The following is a 20,457-nucleotide window of genomic DNA, read 5'->3' as shown; positions in this document are numbered from 1 at the left end:
TTTTATTTTCTTCTGTGTCAGAAGTCTGTCCATCTTGTACTGCACTTTACATTTGTGTGTTGCTTTCTGCATACATTCTGCAAACCTGAATCTTGACTATATTCTTTATTTTATTAGGTAGTCTCATTAAGGGTCAATATTTGCAAAAAGAGTCAGCAGAGGACAGTCAGTCACACAAAAGCACTTACAAACAGCTTTTGTCTTGATATCTTTGTTAGCACCAGAGAACTCTTTGTTTCTGTAATTTTCCCAAATAAATCACACTCACACACCTTTTTCAAGACAGACATTTTGACTTGTCATAGCATAGTTTTGGACCCACTAGTCCAAACATTAGTTCCCTAACACTAAATGTTCCAACGTAATAATAATTAAATATTTATATTTCATTATATGTGATAGAGCTTTGGTTAGAGTTGCCGTTATACACTACGGGAGTCAGAGTTTCTGAACTTAAGGGCTGAAGTTCCACTTTAACTCATTTTGCAGGATTGGGTGATTTGTTTTTCGGACATATTGATATTTGTTTAAAATATTGGTGATAAAAATGTATTAAATTGGTTTAAAATAAATTGTGACTTTTACTTATTCCAAATAAAGCTGCATGTTCTTGAAGAAGCTCACATGACAACTTGTGGTTATATTTTATTTTAAAACTGATGCATCAGTGTGTGAGCAGCATTTTTATTGTTGCAGCTGCTGGAGGTGGAATTAGTTTAAACTAAGATGTGTAAGAAGTGAGATTAATAAAGGTGGGGTATGCAATTCTGGAGAAATACAATACCATGAAAAATACCATGATGTAGAGCAAAAAACGACACTTAGTGATGTAATTAGCTAAGCTGTAGGTTAGCAAACTGTCGCAAAAAAAAGTAGTGTGTCATTTGGGCCCCAGAAGTCTGAGTTTTTATCGTAGACCTTTTCCCTACAAAGGTCTTATGTGGTTTCACTGAAATAATAAAATTATCCAATATTTTACAAAACAAGAAATCCAAATCTGTAAAGCAGAACTTTGCTTTTTTGTCTTTCTGCTTCCAATAATCAGCATTTTGTGAGCTTCTGGAGGGGCACAAGCCTTAGACTGAGAACCACTGGGCTACATAACAGTAACTGTACTTTTGATACTTTAAGTACAATTTATACAAGTAACTCAAAATTGTACTTAAGTGCAGTACTTAAGTAAATGCACTTCATTACTTACCATCACTGATTTTGTTGGCGAGACAGACAGTTAGATATGGAAAAGATGCAGTGAGGAGAAAGCTGTTCTATGCAGTGGATTTAACTTAAGTACTGCACTTAGGCTAAATACAATTTTGAGGTGAGTGTACTTGACCAATTTATATTTCATGTATACTACTGTATACTTCTACTCCACTACAATTCAGAGGCAAATACACTTTTTCTCCAGTGCATGTATTTGATAACTTTAGTTTACACATGAATGCATCGATAATCATAATCCAATTTTATAATATAAATTATTCTAAAATGGGCCATTCTGCATAATTAGTGCTTTTACTTTTAGTACATTAAGTGTATGTTGATGCTAATACTGTTGTTATTTTACTTAAGTAAAAATTTGAATGCAGAACCTTTACCTATAACAGAGTATTTCTACACTGTGGTACTGCTACTTTTACTTAAGTACAACTTATACAAGGTCTGAGTACTTCTTGCATTGGTACCATATAATATCTGCATAAACCCATCTTTCATTGCATTGAATTTACATGTAAATATGTATATTCTGAATATTTAAAGGAAATCTGCTGCCCAGTGATGGAAGAAGTACTCACATATATAGAAATAACATAGTCCAAAAACAGCATTAGAAGTAAAAGTCCAGAAACTAAAATGTTATCAGTTAAATGTACTTAAAGTATCAAAAGTAAAAGTACTCGTTGTGCAGACTGGCTTCTTTCAGAGTGTTATTTTATTATGTAAAATATACTGTCCTGTTTTTATCACTAACAATTAAATGTAAGAGAATTTGAATGTTGTAGTTCCTCAATAAGGAGCCAATTTTAGATATTTTCTATACTAGTGGGTAGAATAGTATTAGGCTACAGTACTGCATCATGTCCAATAGGCATATTGTATGTAAAAACTTCCCTCTGAAATTATTAAAGTAGAACTATAAAGTAGCATAAAGATGAAATACTCAAGGAAAGTACAAGTATGTCAAAAATGTAATGAAGTACAGTACTTGACCAAATGTAATAAGTTACATCCCACCACTAAGGTTGCATTAAAAGTCCAGCTGCACAAAACTTGTGAGTAATAGTCAAAACTAAAACCACACTAGCAGTTTTAAACGACAGTTTAGCGAAGTACGGGGAGCTCCTGAACGCAACAGGATGGAAGGTGGGTTTTTCTCCTCTTTTTACTCTTTTGGGGAAAGAGGGAGAGAGGAGGGGGAAGCATTTCCTTTTTCCATTTACATCACACTCCGGAGCTAAAAAAACAAGGCTGTCGTGCAAATACGTGCGGATTAAAGTGATCAGACCTGGAAGAGGATGCTACAGAAACGGCTTCCATATCAGCACTGACTGAACACTGGACGGAAATAAGAGGACAGAGTTCATTTTGGATTTAGCAGCCGAAGTTTCACGTAATTCTTCCCCGGGCATCAGGAATAGGCTGGGGTGTCATCATGGAAGTATTTCCTAAGGAAAAATAGAGATACCCTCAACTTGGACTTGGAGCTGGTCTGAGAAAGTTTGGAGAAACATTCAAAGCAAGTTGTGTGCAGTAGATCGCGGTTTTCCAGATGTCTTTGCAGCGACTGGTGAATGCAACACATTCACACCCCAAAGAGAAAAGTAGCACATCTCTTAATTTCTTGCAACTCTGTGGATTTTAGGAGTTAACAGCGTCGATTGAAATTAGTATATGACAAATTTGGGATTTTCCGGCAAACACTCCAAGATTAACGGGTTATTTTTAAACTCTGCATGCTGGTTGTAAGACTCGTCGACATTTTTGGATATGGACGGACACCGAGGAGACAAAATAAAGGAGCCTTTTTAATAAACAAGAGTCAGAAGTTATCATGAAAATGTTATTTGGGTGAAGTAGCCTACTCGGAAACTCTTAAGGGAAGCCTAATGAGCGGCACACAGTCAACACTCACTGACAGGTAGGCTAAATGCTCCTTTTCTTACTTCTAAAATGTTTTTTTCCCTTCTCTGTAGCATATTTGCTTTCGATTTACTATGATAAAGTTTTTTGTTTTTTTTTAAAATCTGTTTATGAATTGAAAGACAACTGACTGCATCACGCCAAACTCCATTAAAATCTCCCAAATGTAAGGTTATCTTACTTTTTGGAAAACATACATAAGTAGCTAAACCTAACAAAGATATTTTACAGTTTGAGCCAATGTTCTGGTATATTCGGCATTAAACTAAAGTTTATACAAATTATTTGTTTTTTTAAAATTGCTTAATGGCTTGTTCTCTTCATGTCTCATTGTGGTGGGTGGTGGGAGGTGGTGAGGCCTCTGGGATCGGCAGGTCATGTCATTCAAAAGTTGTGTTTTAGTAAATTTGAAGGCGCTTCCTCTACTGGATGCTCACCGAACTGAATACATGCATTTGATCATTTCTGTGACCGCTTAATTAATATTATATCCTCTATGGCTATCTGGGAGAAACTCCAGCAATTTAAAATTGATATAGATTTATCAACGGAGTTCGTAAAAAAAAAGGCTATTAAAACCGCCTAAACACCACAACGGGACAGTTCCCTTTTTACTGGAGAAAGTGATTGGTTTTGGGTGTTGATGACCAGCTCCCCATGCTGCCAGGCCCCTAAAAGATCACCTTACATCAAAAGAACATATTTCAGTTCATAACCTACTGGACAGGATACTGGAGCGCAGGGACTTTCCTGGTCCCTGACACCCCTGAAACTATTTCCTTGTTGTCTGGCTTGACTGAGGGTGGACTGATTGAAACATCTAAGTGTAAACATGCTCTTTAGTATTTATAGAGTGAAACAGCCCCATATTTTGCAGAAGAAACCTATGGGGGGTCAGTAGACCCTTGGATGCCTCCACATGCTTCACTGTGCAGTCACATTAAGTTATATGTGATTGTCAACAGGGTTTATCCACTAGTCTCACCTGACAGCATGTGTTTTCAACTGGCTGCAGCCCTGTATGCAAACTAAAAGTCAAAAGTCACATTAACCCGTGCATGTCGGTACAAATTCAGTTACATGCTCATATGACTTATCCTTTTTGACTACAGACAACACAGGATTGTTTTATGTAAACACATTTTATGTTTTTGGCAGAGAAATTATGTATTGCTGTAGAAACTTTAATGGTTGACTTTCAGCTTTTCAGATTTCATCCCACAGAAGTCACTTGTGTATTTTTACACTCAGTAATCAGGAGTTTCCTATGAGGAAACGCCAAAACAAAGGCACACATGACTGCTTGGGAAAGTCAAACAAAGTCATTTGATTTCTTGACCTTCAGCCTGCAGACAGGACTCAGCCGTTCGTCTGCTCGGCTACTTTTGACAAAAATGGACCTCTTTTTATGTAGTTTTGATTTCCTGTAATGTTTCCAATGTCACAAATTCCACATAAAGACCATATACAGTTTAAAATCCTAACAGACTGTGGAAGTGGAAAGCATGACACACTGGGGAAAGTCTACCCTTGAAATGGGTTTCACAAATATATCTGCACTACAGGTCAGGTTAGATTTGCTTTTTGAAACATTTCTCTCCATACACTGTAGTAACTATGACACATCGAGGCTATATCAAACTCATTTGGATAAAATATCTCAAGCAGGAACTCGATGAGTCCACAGAATTATTAATGGTCCAACTCCAAAGTCAACTAATGATGACTCATCAACAAAACATGGAAACGATTGTAAAGTGAAACAGAAATTACAGCTGCTGAAAGTAATAGTTCAACATTGGGGAAATGCACTTATTTGCTGATTTCTGAGAGTGAGATGATCGATATCAGTCTCATGTATGTGCGTTAAGTAGGCGATGGAGCTGGAGTCAGGACATGCTTATCCTAGCTTAGCATAAAGACTGGAAACAGGGGGAAACAACTAGTCCAGATCACTCTGAAAATATTCCTACCAACACCTATAAAGCTCACTAATTAACCAATGTGTCTTATTTGTTTTATCCTTACAAGCACACAGCGTCTTTAGCTATAGTGTGGGTTGCCAGACGCAGTCAGTGAGCACAGGATTTGGTCTCTGTACAGGCACAATGGTACCAAATCTGGCAACCTCAGCATGTTGTTAGTCAAGAAAAAGTTATAGTATGTATTCCCCAACAACCAGAAATTATTGTGGTTGTTGATATTGGTTGTGTACAGATCAAACAAAACAGATACAGGGTGTTAATTAGTGAGCTTTAGACAAAGCCAGTCTACTGTAGCTTTTTCTTAATGCTTCCAGTCTTTTGCTAAGCTAAGCTAACTACGTCTTGTAGCTTCATGAGATTGATATCAGTCTTCACTCTCATTATTAGTATCCAAGTATCTAAGTATTATTCAAATTATATATTTGTAACTCTTGTAATTCATAAGTTATTGCATGAACGACTTATTGGTCCTATGTTATGCTCATTTTCGGTTTAATTTGCTGCTGTTCAGTGCTAATTTCAGCCAAAATTACGCTGAAATGCTATCACAAATTATGTAAACAAATAGTTATTTTCATTCTTTGGCTGCTGGGCCAGTAAAATTCTGAACTACTGGCCATGTGGGCCAGTGGAAAAAATGTTTCACATCAGATACGACTGGTTTTGAACACGTCCATGAGGTTCATCCCTCCTGTAATGACAGCTCAGAGAAAGAGACTCACTGGGCCCTGTACATACTAAATGTTCATAAGGCTTTGCTTTTACGTGATGAGGTTATTTAGTTTTATTATCTAAACAACACACTTGTCTATGAATTTTGAAGGTTATTACTTAAGCCTGTACTACAAAAAAGGGGAGTTAAGTTGCCTGGCGACATTTGTGCCAACTCCATTAGTGGTTAGGTCACTTCTTGGATGTTGTTCAAGGGTTTCTTAGTGAGAAGAATTTAGTTTGAGCAGCCTGCTAGGTTTCTCCTAACATTTGTGATATTTTACTGTCTGACTGTGACAACCCCCTGCATGGTACATGTTCTCCTGTCTGCCTAACCTCGAGGGAAAGACTAAAACCACCGTCTTTCCTGTAGAACACTAAATAGGCCTCGATGGACTCACTGTTCCTCTACCAGTAGAAGTATCTTAGAGCACAGTTCCCTGGAAGTTAAGTAGAAGCAGTTGGCTTTTAGGCCATTTAAAGGAAAACTATTATGTCTTGGGTTTTATTATCGGATCTGTGGTCATTTCTTTTATCCGTTCCAATTACGTTGTACTCACTAAAGTATTTGATGAAATCTGGGAACACGTCAACTCTGCTATAAATAGGTGCAATGGGCCAACAAATATATTAATGAGACAGTCAGACAGGTTTTAAACAGGTTTGTCATACTTATTTGGAAGAGAAAAGAAAAGCAAATGGTAAAATTATTTAACTTAAAAACCACTCATTCACTACTCCTTACTCCCTATCCAGTGAGTCGTATGTAGAGGACTATATAGTGAGCTCAACTGCAAAATTAAACACTTACGAACACCACTCCGATCATTATCTCTGCGCCTTTAATTACGTCATTGCTTTCAGACAATTGGTTGACTGTTTTTTCTATCACTGCAATGCATGATGGTATATACTGTATACGGTTAGTGACCAAGCGGGAAGCTTCTGGACTGGTCTGCGACGTGAATCCAATGGGGAAAGTCCTTTAAACCTGCATTCTATTTAACAGCCAGCAGAGGGCGAGTGTAATAAACGTGAACCGCAAAGCCCAATATGGTCAGCTGTACTAAATAATACCAACACTAACATAACTTTGGAGCCTTTTCTACAGCGAGTCTTCTGTTGGCAAAAACAAGTCCGGTTCCATTACAAATAATGGTAAAATGACCCTACTTCTCAGCTGATTTAATACCTCAGTAAACACTTTCCTAATGAGTTTATGGTCTCAATCGCTAGTTTCATGTCTTCTTCAATACAACATGATATTCATTTAGTAAATTATGGTCCCATTTAGAGGAAAATAGACCATAAAGCAGAGTATGCTTCAGGGCTGGATCATCTGTGATTGACAAGTCGTTATCATGGCGACCTGTCAATCAGACTAGAGTGACTCGTACCCACGGCACTGTGTAAATTTAACCAGCGCCACTGAAAAAGATTATTTGAAGTTGGCTGTTCCCTTTCACTGGTGAGTACATTTAGTTTTAAGATTGTTGTTCACTAGACAAAATTGTCAGCCCTGTTAAAATGACAGTTAACGTGAATTACAGATGCACGAGTTAAGCAAGCTAACTAGCTCCACACACGGCCGTTAGCTCCACCGTCTCGTCCAAATATGGTCACTTACTTGCACTTCCTGGTTGCAAAACCAGCGCTGACAAAACCTAGCAAAACTTTTTTTTCAACAGAAACAGTGGTACCTTGAACACCCTGTTGTGTTCGCAAGCGCACTGCATTTCCCTGTCTTTTTAACACCGTTAAACACAAACTTGCAGCTGATTGGGCAACACCTGTGACACGCCCACCAAACGGGAGAAAACTTAATGAGCCTCGAAGCCCGGTGCGGAACGTTGGACAATGTTGCAAGGAAACATGTTGTTCAATCTGAAAATGTTGCAAACTGGTGCAAAACGTTTTGAGATAGAGGTGGTGATGGAGCAGTGGATGAGACGCATGCCTTTGGTGTGAGAGACCAGGGTTTGAATCCACTGTAAGACACCATTGTGTCCCTGAGCAAGACACTTAACCCCTAGGTGCTCCAGAGGCGTGCGTCCTCTGACATACAGTGGGTACGGAAAGTATTCAGACCCCTTTAAATTTTTCACTCTTTGTTTCATTGCAGCCATTTTCCAAAAATCAAAAAAGTTCATTTTATTTCTCAGTAATGTACACTCAGCACCCCATCTTGACAGAAACAAACAGAAATGTAGAAATTTTTGCAAATTTATTAAAAAAGAAAAACTGAAATATCACATGGTCATAAGTATTCAGACCCTTTGCTCAGTATTTAGTAGAAGCACCCTTTTGATCTAATACAGCCATGAGTCGTTTTGGGAAAGATGCAACAAGTTTTTCACATCTGGATTTGGGTATCCTCTGCCATTCCTCCTTGCAGATCCTCTCCAGTTCTGTCAGGTTGGATGGTAAACGTTGGTGGACAGCCATTTTCAGGTCTCTCCAGAGATGCTCAATTGGGTTTAAGTCAGGGCTCTGGCTGGGCCATTCAAGAACAGCCACGGAGTTGTTGTGAAGCCACTCCTTCGTTATTTTAGCGGTGTGCTTAGGGTGATTGTCTTGTTGGAAGGTAAACCTTCGGCCCAGTCTGAGGTCCAGAGCACTCTGGAAAAGGTTTTCGTCCAGGATATCCCTGTACTTGGCCGCATTCATCTTTCCCTCGATTGCAACCAGTCGTCCTGTCCCTGCAGCTGAAAAACACCCCCACAGCATGATGCTGCCACCACCATGCTTCACTGTTGAGACTGTATTGGACAGGTGATGAGCAGTGCCTGGTTTTCTCCACACATACCGCTTAGAATTAAGGCCAAAAAGTTCTATCTTGGTCTCATCAGACCAGAGGATCTTATTTATCACCATCTTGGAGTCCTTCAGGTGTTTTTTAGCAAACTCCATGCGGGCTTTCATGTGTCTTGCACTGAGGAGAGGCTTCCGTCGGGCCACTCTGCCATAAAGCCCCGACTGGTGGATTGCTGCAGTGATGGTTGACTTACTACAACTTTCTCCCATCTCCCGACTGCATCTCTGGAGCTCAGCCACAGTGACCTTTGGGTTCTTCTTTACCTCTCTCACCAAGGCTCTTCTCCCCCGATAGCTCAGTTTGGCCGGACGGCCAGCTCTAGGAAGGGTTCTGGTCGTCCCAAACGTCTTCCATTTGAGGATTATGGAGGCCACTGTGCTCTTAGGAACCTTAAGTGCAGCAGAAATTTTTTTGTAACCTTGGCCAGATCTGTGCCTTGCCACAATTCTGTCTCTGAGCTCTTCAGGCAGTTCCTTTGACCTCATGATTCTCATTTGCTCTGACATGCACTGTAAGCTGTAAGGTCTTATATAGACAGGTGTGTGGCTTTCCTAATCAAGTCCAATCAGTATAATCAAACACAGCTGGACTCAAATGAAGGTGTAGAACCATCTCAAGGATGATCAGAAGAAATAGACAGCACCTGAGTTAAATATGAGTGTCACGGCAAAGGGTCTGAATACTTATGACCATGTGATATTTCAGTTTTTCTTTTTTAATAAATTTGCAAAAATTTCTACATTTCTGTTTGTTTCTGTCAAGATGGGGTGCTGAGTGTACATTACTGAGAAATAAAATGAACTTTTTTGATTTTTGGAAAATGGCTGCAGTGAAACAAAGAGTGAAAAATTTAAAGGGGTCTGAATACTTTCCGTACCCACTGTATATAGCAATTGTAAGTCGCTAAATGCAATAAAAGCATCAGCTAAATGAATAAATGTAATGAGATTGAACTCGCACTACTTTTCAAAATACATTCTGGGACATTTTGAGTGCACTAACGTTATATAATATAATTCTCACTCTAAATTCGGACAGCACTACGAAATGGCAAGCTCACTATAGAGTGAGTAGAGAGTGACTTTTGATACAGCCTCTGGATCAGCTTTGATCTACTTCCTGTGCAACAAACGATTGTTAGCGTGACATTTTAGGCGAGCTCATCAGGCAGCATCTCAGGTGAGTCAGTTAAAATGGTTTAGATGATCTGACCTGTCTGCTCATCAACCACACCGTCTTTACACAGCGATTGGTCAGTTGTGTGTGTGTGTGTATGTAAAAGAAGGCAGGGTTAGAACTTATCCCTCAGAGTTTTTTCTTTTCATTCTTCACATTACTGCTCTCAATCACTTTTTGTGTGAACAACTTAGCGGGACAAAATGAAGGACATACAAAGACACAGTAACAGACTGACCAAGGCTTTTGCTCCGTACTCTGCCCCAGACACATGAGTTGTATTTATCAAAGGGTGAATCATACAAATAATATGGGAGAAAATATAAACAGTTGTTTATGTATATCGCAGGGTTTACTTAGGTCATGCACTTTGCGACAGTCAGTTTTGAATGGAAAGTTCAATACTATAAAACAGCAGGAGCCACAGGTAAAGCTGTTGCAGTAAAACAGGCCCAAATCTCTAAAAAAAAGATTCTTAACAAACACATTACCTTTTGTTTCCCCTGAGCATGTTTAATTCCTCCTACTGCATTTGTAATATACCATAAATATTTTAATATTACTAGTAACAGTATTTGTCAGATGCAGTTGAACTGCAGCCAAAATATTCAGTCTAAGTTAGAAGTTATTCACAATTAGAAATTTTTCCTCATCCAAAGCTAGCATCTAAATATAGAGGAAGTCATATGCTGTGCAGACTGAAAAGCCCCTTAAGGCAAATTTGTTCGTTTCTCAAAAGCAATTTGTGAGCTTTGCTTACATGCAGATGTGAAATTATGAATCAATGATTATTTTGGAAGTTCTCTTGCATGTGCGCATGTATGGATTGAAAGTATGTCATTTGTTTTGATAAGTAAAACATGTCCAAATTAATGGAGGATTTTTCTTCTCATGCTCCCTGGTGTGGACAGATTTAACAAACCAGATATACAGGGTTAATTGGTAAGCTTTAGAGGTGTTATTATTATATATTATTTATGTTATTATATTATTTAACTGGATAATACATTGTTTGAAGCACACCGTAGAGTTGTTCAAGACATTGAACAATCTAAATAATGACTATTCTCCCTTGGGGCTAGATAAGAGTTTCTGTGAGCTGTCCTCAGCTGTCCTCTTCAGTTTAAACATGACTAAACCTGACAGAATCATTCATTTATTAATTTGTTTGTAATATCAAAACCGAGAGTTCAGCCAAGGATAAGGGCAATGCTTAGATCTAGGGTGTGTTATCAACCTCAATGCCAACAGGCTCATCGACACGCTCTTTTGCTCTTTGTCACATAGTTTGCTGATCTGTGTGTTTTCCAGCCCACCAAACCCCCCCCCCCCCCCCCCCCCCCCCCAATCCCTCTCCACCCCACCCTGGGCTCTGACGGGAAGTGGTGACATCACTATTAAACAATGTCTGTCGGGCCCACCAGGTCATTGGCCCTTCCTGACCGACACTGGCGATACATCAGTGCGGGATGGCTACCAACCAGACAGACCCTACTGTCATGCTACTGCAGTACATTTTAATGCAAATAAAAAGATAAGAACCCTATTATGCAGCTGTATCCTTACAGGAGGATCCTTAAATGTATAACAACATCTGCAGTTTGTGCATTCTATGTTTACTTTAAAGAATAATTATAGTGTAACTATTTTTTCTCAGTTTGATATAGTTTCACCATATATACCCATAGAGAGTAAATTCAAAAAAATACAACATTAATGTTACAGCCTGATGTTTTATCTCCTCACTGCCATGTACCTTAACTATGCACAGTTGAAAGTTCCCCCTAATAAAACAGTCCCATTAAAGTAATATAATAAAAGCCAATGGATTATGTGCTAAGCCTTTGACATCTCAGCTTCCAAACCAATAAAGTAAACATGTACATTTTCCACTTTCAGATTAATTATTTGGTTAAAAATGAAAAAAATTTGAACTGACATGTACTAGCATACACATTTACTGACAGTACATCACTGCATTTCTCTGCATGCTCTTTCTAGTTGTAGTTTCTATTCATCTATGAGTAAATAGTAAATGGTTGCATATATTCAAAGCACTTTAGAATACACCCTTCATTCACCCATTCACACACCAATTGGCCATTGGGAGCAATTTATAAGCAAATGCCAGCCCTATGATTAGTGGACGACCTGCTCTAGAAGAATGTGAAAGTCATTTGAAATTTCACTTCTCACAAATGTGAGAAACGGGCTGCTTTGTGGGTTTGTGATTAAATCTCACTCGCTTGAATTCATTTTTTTTCAAAATCTCGTCATTTGGCTGCTGTCTTTCAAAGTGTGAACAAACCCAGAAACCCATCTACTGTCGGTCTTTAGCTCTTGATTGCTTCAAATTACAATCCCTTATGAGAGTTACTTATGTAACTACCATTTTATGAAAGATGGTATGTAACTATCTGGATTTCCGTTGTCTTTCTCTAGTGGTCAGGAGGAATTAAATATAACTCTTCCCACCACTGAAAGTAGATTTATTTTTTTTATACCTGTCATGATTGGGGTGAACGTTGCACTCCATGCTCCTAACTTCAAGTAAACATCACAGGTTTTTTCCCCTGTACATTATGATGGATGATCATCTTGGTTAATGCTGATATCTAGTGTCTTGTAAAAATATTGATTATGAATGCAGTGAGATGTAGTAAAATACAACATGATTTATGCCTTAACGGCTTACTAATAGCACACAACCATTGTTTTCTCTACTCTCTTTCACATCCACATAGATCAATGCTCAGTACATTAAACTCCTTAAAAAATATTATTTGAATGAGAACAGAAAGATGACTCAAACCCAGATATCACATTAACTACCCTACAGTTTTTCCTCTTCTGGGAGACTGATCAATCCTCTGATGCCGTTGTTTGTTTGCCTTTTGTAAATTAATGCACCACTATTAAATGATAAGAAAAAATTGCAACAGCACAGTGAGACTCCAGTGGTGTAGTTAAAGACTTTTAGGTTTGGGTGCTACACATGGAGCTTAATATAAATAAATAATTATTAAGACAAATAACCAAATGAGAACCATGCAAAATTAATTGTATTTGTGTTTGTATATGCGTGTATACAAATCAACTAAAAGGTAGGAAAGGAGAAGACTTAATTAAAATGGCATCATTCATTTTTTGTTTCAACCACAACAGGTTTGGTGGCCACCTTTCTCTTTACTTAATTAACTTTTGAACTTTCATTTCCTGCAAGTCACCTCTTTAATTTACTTGTCTTTAAAGATAAATAATTAATTAAGGTCGAGGCTAATAGTTTATATTTTTCTTCTTGTAAACAAAATCCACGAAAAGACCAAAACTATCTATGTGCAAGTCCGTCTCTCAATAAAGCTGTAAATATTTCAAAAGCAGGCCATGAATATTTAGTCAAGACATGGAGTTAAAATAAACTACTGTGCGTGTGTGTGTGTGTGTGTGTGTGTGTTAACAATAATGTTCAATGGGACAGCAGAATAACATAAATATCAGGTTTTGCATACACAGACAATACTTGTTAGTAGGATCAAATCACCAGACTAGGGATGGGTATCGCTACACGATACCTTTATGGTATCGACCGAAACAGCCCAGTATCGAGTAGAATCGAAACGTCTCCAGTCAAACCAGGTACTTCAATCGATACCTACTGTTCGTAACCAGATCGTGGCAAAAAATCTGTATGGTTTTGCTTGCAGCCAAACATGCAAATAACACACCGTAAGAAAGAGAAGAGCACGCCTTTTTTCCCTTATGTTCCTGCACTGTAAACTGTATTAAAAAAAGCTGATTTTACTCACGGAGCCTCCGGCTGCAGATTCAGGTGCAGTTGGTTTGATCGGCTGGACATACAGCCTCTCGTTTCCTCTGTTTGAGAGTCTTTAGTGTAGTTAAGCGACTTGTTTAAACAGACTCCTTACTTGTTTTATACGTGTATACGTCTCCTTTGGAGAAGGTTTGCGACTCACAGCTAAAGGAAAAAGCAATCTTTCACTTCAGTTTATTGATTGAAAGTTAACAAAATAACTTTCCGTTGTTTACTTTCAACACTCAAATTTTTTTAACGATACCCAACCCTACACCAGACTAATCCTTTCAGTAAACAATAACTTCACTGGTTAATTGTTTGAGCTTTCCAGAGTGCATCATTGGGCGTTTGCATCCGACACCACTTGGCTCCCACTGCTGCATCACCACAAACATCCAAATTCAATATAAGCTTGTCAACTCCCAGGAATTATCTAATCAAGTAGCTAAATGTTCAAGGCTGTAAAACACCCTAGACTGTTAAGTACAATCAGTGGTGGACAGTAATTAAGTAGATTTACTCAAGTATTCTATTAAGTATAAATTTGAGGTACTTATACTTTACTTGAGTCTTTTCTACTTCTACTGATCTACATCTCAGAGGGACATACTGTGCTTTTTTCTTCACTAGATTTATTTGACAGCTTTAGTTACTTTACAAAATAAGATTTTTACACACAAAAAATGTGAAGAGTTTATGAAATGTTTTGGTTTAAATTAAAACTACCTACTACTAACAGTTCACAGTTGAAACAATGAGTCAATTAATCAATTTGTGGATTAACATAAAAAGAAAAAAAAATCAACGATTCCCTACATCTTGCTGCAATCATAATAAATTTGGAGATCTACTGTATGTGGAGTTTTTGCGTCTCTCTTAGTGAACTTTTGTTTCCAATCCTCTGGAGTTGAGTACTTTGCTGTTATCATCCCAGAGGAATTGTCTGGTATTTTTGGCATCTAAGGCACAAGTGGAGTGCTGCTAGAGTTTTTCTTGTCCGCCTTTGATAACTGTGCAGTAAGGAAGTAAAGAAATTCTGGACAAATTAGCCAACAGACGTGTATGCCAGCCGAGTGACACTAATACAATAAGTAAATTAATCATTCCCTTTAATCGTGGTCCCACTAAACTTTTCACATGGAAATGAACACTTTTCCTCTTGTAATCATTGATTGGTGAACCTTTGAACCTTTGGTGCTTCAAAAGTACTCTGCAGGAACAACGGAACAATGCATTAGATTTATGCCGGCTGATAAGTAATTAGAAATTGCAGTACAGAAATGCCAAAAATCATGTTTGAGGTAATTCAGAAAGTGTTACAAAGTTTGTCCATTGGGGTTTGGATAGCTGAAAAAAGACACCACCCTCAAAAAAATGTTGAGTATGTCGCCCCATGCATTGATTAGATTATAGATGTTAGCTCCGTGTTACTACTACTATATGTTTTACTTAAAGCTGACTTGTTTTGAGTTGACATTTCTTTTAAAAATGGGTCTTAAATATCCACTTGATGGCTACATACATGATGATATCACATTAACATTACCTTTAACTGTAGGGAAATACTACACTTTGGATGTGAATGAGCTCGTCTTAAACATGTTTTTTTTTTAACCCCTCAAAATAATGTAGTTAATTGTGCTCCTTTGCTTTGAGCTACTAACTTACATTAGCAGATAAAGGCAGTGTTTTAATCTATTACAATTTTTCCCATGTATTTTGGAGGTTTTGAGTTTTACCATTTACTACATTTAATTGCTAAGCAATGATCTGACTAATGTTGCACAGGGAAAGGGATTAGTTAAACTTGTCTCTCCTTATAGCTGTGAACATTTTAGTTTTGGAGTCACTATAGTCACCATACATTCATTATGCCATCAGTTCTTGTGTGAAAAAGTAATGTTTTATGGTGTCTCCGACAGTATTTTTGTGCCACAAAGTTTTAAAGTTATCACTTGACCTGAATCGAAGCTGGAAGCTGAATTCCTCCCTCTTATCCAGCAGTACTTACTTAGCTGCCAGTCACTGCAGGATTCAATCTGTGCTTGTCTCGCCATGTTTTATCAACTTCTAATCTCCCCCAACCATAGCAAGGAGGCTCCCTAAGTGGGCCTTCCAATCTCAGAGAAAAAGACAAGGTTACCACCTTAATACTGTCCTTTCCAGCCTAATTTCATCCTTTTCGTCTGTAATTGTGACAGTTTTGTTGTGTCTAGGAGAGTAGAAGAGTGGAATCCGTTTCAGCTATTTAATCTGGGTTATTTTACAGGAGCTCGACATAAAGGAAGATGCAGGTTTTCTGTCTTCTACTTGTCAGAATCTGATATCCCAGGATTTCAATGACATCATCTTTTATCTGTACCATGAGGTTAGTTTTGAGAGGATTGTTCACACTCTCTGGGAGCTAATTTGAACGAGCCCTGTCCTCTCTCTTCCCTCAGAGACACTTGTGCAGTGCACCTCCTCCTTCCTCCATCTCCCTCCTCCATTTATTTTCCAGCCTTCTCCCACGTTCGGGAAACTGGAGCAAAGCCAAAAACTCTGGTCTCCGTTTCCGGGAATCTGTCCCACAAAGCCACAGTATAGTAAGTTGGCTCTGACGTGGGAGGCATTGTTAAAACCCCAGGGCCCCCATTGTCCACGGGAGGAACAGCAGCACAAACAAAAACCCCTCTTGCGGAACGAGTAGGAGTGGTTGTATGGGGCACATGGAGAGGTGAACCTCGTCTATTAATATATAACCTACCGCCATCAGGTCCACCTCCCACAATGCACATTAAATCAGTTAAGCAAATATCAAGAAAGATTGTTTTCATGCTCTTATCTTGTTTTTTTGTATTATTCTTTACACTTGTTAAAGCACTTTGTAACTTGTTTTTGAAAAGTGCTCTACAAATAAGTATTATTATTATTATTATTATTAAGAAAGAGGGTGCTGTTAAGGTCTTTCTAAAAATGTTATTTAAAAATTAGACATCAACAACTTTGTCCTTCCACTGTATTGATATGAGGATGGAGAATACTACAGTGGTTGTCTATGGGAAGGCGTGACTGTACACTGCATGAGTGGCAAAGAAGGCTGTTGTGTTTTGGTTCATTGGCATCAAGGTGAAGAACTTGAAGGGACAGGATTTATTCAGCTTCACTCAACTTCTGAAAAATAAAACTATTTTACATGCATGTTGATTCCCAGTAACCTGCAACTGTTTCCCAGCTCCACTGGTGTAAACAGGAGGGTGTGTCATCACCTCCTTTTTCCCAAAATCAACATTGAGCTCCTTGGTTTTCCTGATGTTGAGCTGTAGGTTGTTCTCTGAGCACCACTCAGTAAGGCTGATTTCCGAACTGTCTGGGGTCTGTTTGTAAGGAAGTGCAATATCGAGTTGCAGAGCGTGAAACTTAATCCAGATAGTTTCATGTGGGCCAATTGTGTTGAATGCTGAGCTGAAATCCACCAACAGCATTCTGATGTAGGTGTTGTTTTTCTAAAGGTGTGTGAGGGCTGAGTGGAGATGGCATCCTCTTTAGATCTGTTTGCTTTCTGAATGCAAACTGGTGAGGGCCCAGGTCACTGGGATGTTGTCTTTGATATGATGGAGAACCAGTTTCTCAATTGACTTCATCAGAATGAGTGCCAGCGGCTGTGAGCTGCACTTCATCGGAGGTGGTGAAGTGAACATTTGTGTGGATTTGTGGTGAGATTTATCAGAAGTGTTTATAGTTAGTTTCGGTTTTCCACCTCGGATAAAGAGGAGTGTACTTGTTTCATCCAGTACAGTCTGTCAGATGGTCTGAAGGGGATACTACCATGTCATCAGGGAAGGTAGATTAAAAAAAATATTATGACTTTATTTTGATTGAATTAAGACTTTATTCTTTAAATAGTACAACTTTGATTTGCTGTCATTTAGTGGAATATGTGTTAACATTTAGAAAAGATGATGGTGAGTTTATTTAGGGCTTGAAACTTTTACCACCTTTCCAAAACTCACTGGGAATATCACAGATATGTGGGAGAGATTTTGAATTTGCAGAAAGTTGTGAACATGGGCAGAAATATTGCTGAGACACATACGCTATTAAAGTCCAGGGGTTTAAAAAATAAATTAAAATAAATTAATTTATCATTGACACAAATAGGTGCCACATGCACATTTAAAGAGATTACATCCCCATGCAAAGACACAGAAGAGGAGACTGAATCATGCCTGCGTGTGTGTTGACACAGTGGGAATGATATTAAATGAGATAAGTTGATTTACAAGTGAATACATATCTGAAAGCATACAGAATGCCAGAGAGCCTGACCGCATTATATTTTTATATTGTGTGTTGTCATTTGCCGCCTGACTTTTCCTTTTACATAAATAAAGATATTTTCATATAGTGATGCAGAAATTGCAGAATTAGCAGAAATTGGTATAGAAAAATTCCCCAGAATGCAGGAAATGAAGTGCTTAATATGCATCCCCTCCAGGCAGTGTTGAAACAAGACGCCCTTCCTGATGCACATCTATCGAGTCAGCCATTATTGGGCTGATATCGTGTAAATTGAGCCAGAATCAGTATTTGCTGGCTTGCCAGTTTGCAATGAAACATGTCAATCCTCTTTTATTTTGTGCTAACGTTCTTTCTGACTTCTACGACCACACTGAACACTTGAATGTTGACATAATAATATGAATATTAACATTGTTAACACTATATTGTACGTTTAATTGTTCTATATTGTCTTAAAGATACACTCCCTGATATTGTTACAGCACCCAGTAGTGAACCTAGATCAGCAACTTCTTTTGATATTTATGCAGTTCACTGTTGAAGTTCAAAACATCTTTATTGAGGAAATTTGGGATTTTAGGGAAAGCTTCATCAAAGTCAGGAAGTGTATCTTTAATGCTTTTAGTTAAATTTGAAATGTATTTATTTATTAAATGCTTTGTGTCCTCCCTTTGCTACATGTCTCTCTAGGACCCCAAGCATTCTCAACAAGGACCCCACAGACAAGAAACCTAAGAATGAGAAATCCTCTGTCTCCCTCAAACATGAGTTTGACCCTACTGGTAAGAGAGACACAGAATATTTCTGTTCTCTGACTTTAGTGCTTGATTTATACAATTTAGTTTAGTTTCAGTTGATTGTTTCTTAAATTGTTTAACTTGCTGCAGCGTTTCTTCTGTAAAGCACTTTCTAAATCCAGTAGGAAGGTTTAGATGTAAAGTACCGGTGGTGGCAATCAAGCGCTTGGCTTAACAAATAAATAACAGTGTTTCCCTTTATTGGACTAGGACTTTTTTGCATTATTTTAAACTTTTAAAGTATTAACAGCGATGAGACATTGAGTTGAGATTAAATTTAAAGCTGAAACAATTAACTTAATTAATCAAGCAACAGAAAATGAATCAGCAACTTTTGATATTTTGATTAATTGGTTAATTACATTTTCAAGCAAAAATGAAAACATTTTCCTGTTCTAGCTTCTCAAATATGAAGATCTGTTGCTTTTCTTTGTTTATATTATAGTATGCACAATATCATTGTGTTTGGGACTGGTCAGAAATAACATGAAAATGTATTTTTACGAAATGAAAGAATGATTTATAAAACAAGGAAATAATTGGCGGATTAATGAATAATGCAAATAATTGTTAGTTGCAGCTAGGGTGACAAGATGAGACCAAAATTTGGGGGGGGGGGGGGGGGCGTGGCTACTGGTACATTCAGTGTCAATGAACATTAACACGTGAATATCAAAACAACGCTTAAATTAATTATTTTTGTTCATGAAGCCACCTCGCTGTCATTAGGAAAAACACAACTGTGGATATGTAACAGTGGGTAAATTCTGATCTTTGACCTAATTTTTATTTTATTCGTTTCATCAGTGCAGTGTCACATCTGTCTGCGCTACACACATGTTGGATGCTGGGTTTCTGTAAATAATATCACAGAGTACGGTCTAGACCGGCTCTTTTATGAGCGCTATGAGATAGCTGTTGTGTTTTGGTGCTGTATATATAAAATTGAACTGAATTGAAGATGTCTCCGCTGTGGCTGCCTGAAGCTACACTTTCCCTGTCCTCGCAACTGTAACTTCCACTAACCACAAGAAAACAAAAAGGGGAAAGGAGCACGAGTATTACTTTGTGGCTGTAACAAAGCTGTTGACACAATGTACAGATAAATGATGCTGATCCAGAATGCTGCAGCACGTGTTCTGACAGGAACCAGGAAAAGAGATCATATTTCTCCTGTCTTAGCTTCTCTGCATTGGCTTCCTGTAAAATCCAGAATAGAATTTAAAATCATTCTTCTTACCTACAAAGCTCTTAATGGTCAGGCACCATCTTATCTTAAAGAGCTCATAGTACCTTACTACCCCACCAGAGCACTGCGCTCCCAGAATGCAGGGTTACTTGTGGTTCCTAGAGTCTCCAAAAGTAGACTAGGAGCCAGAGCGTTCAGCTATCAAGCTCCTCTCCTGTGGAACCAGGTTCCAGTTTGGGTTCAGGAGGCAGACACCATCTCCACATTTAAGAGTAGGCTTAAGACTTTCCTCTTTGATAAAGCTTATAGTTAGGGCTGGCTCAGGTGAGTCCTGAACCATCCCTTAGTTATGCTGCTATAGGCCTAGACTGCCGGGGGATTTCCCATGATGCACTGAGCTCCTCTCTCCTCTACTTTCTCTCCCTCTGTATGCAACCTCATCCCATTATTGCATGTTACTAACTCGACTTCTCCCCTTTCCGGTAGCCTTGTGCTTTCTCGTCCCTCTCCTCTCTCCTCCTATCACTTCCTGCAGGTGTTTCTGG

General features: G+C 38.4%; 1 protein-coding gene across 3 annotated transcripts in view; it reads left to right on the top strand.

Annotated features, from left to right (window-relative positions):
• Nucleotides 1-2,400: 2,400 nt before the first annotated feature.
• Nucleotides 2,401-20,457, top strand: part of LOC119895875 (rho guanine nucleotide exchange factor 12-like) — a 44,062-nt gene continuing 26,005 nt past the window's right edge. For 2 of the 3 annotated variants that reach the window (XM_038709268.1, XM_038709266.1), the window contains exons 1-2: nt 2,402-3,142; nt 18,617-18,708. In XM_038709268.1, the coding sequence (XP_038565196.1) occupies nt 3,111-3,142; nt 18,617-18,708 (124 nt within the window). In that variant the 5' untranslated portion in view covers nt 2,402-3,110. Of the gene's footprint in view, nt 3,143-18,616; nt 18,709-20,457 lie in introns of all 3 variants that reach the window. The other variant, XM_038709267.1, reaches the window with a different exon arrangement.

Source organism: Micropterus salmoides, unplaced genomic scaffold (assembly GCF_014851395.1).
Source record: "Micropterus salmoides isolate LMB-PRFRI ecotype aquatic unplaced genomic scaffold, ASM1485139v1 Ms_hic_scaffold_9, whole genome shotgun sequence".
In the NCBI taxonomy this organism is placed as follows: Eukaryota; Metazoa; Chordata; class Actinopteri; order Centrarchiformes; family Centrarchidae; genus Micropterus; species Micropterus salmoides.
Note: the sequence above shows the minus strand (reverse complement) of the source record. Positions and strands in the feature narration are given on the sequence as shown.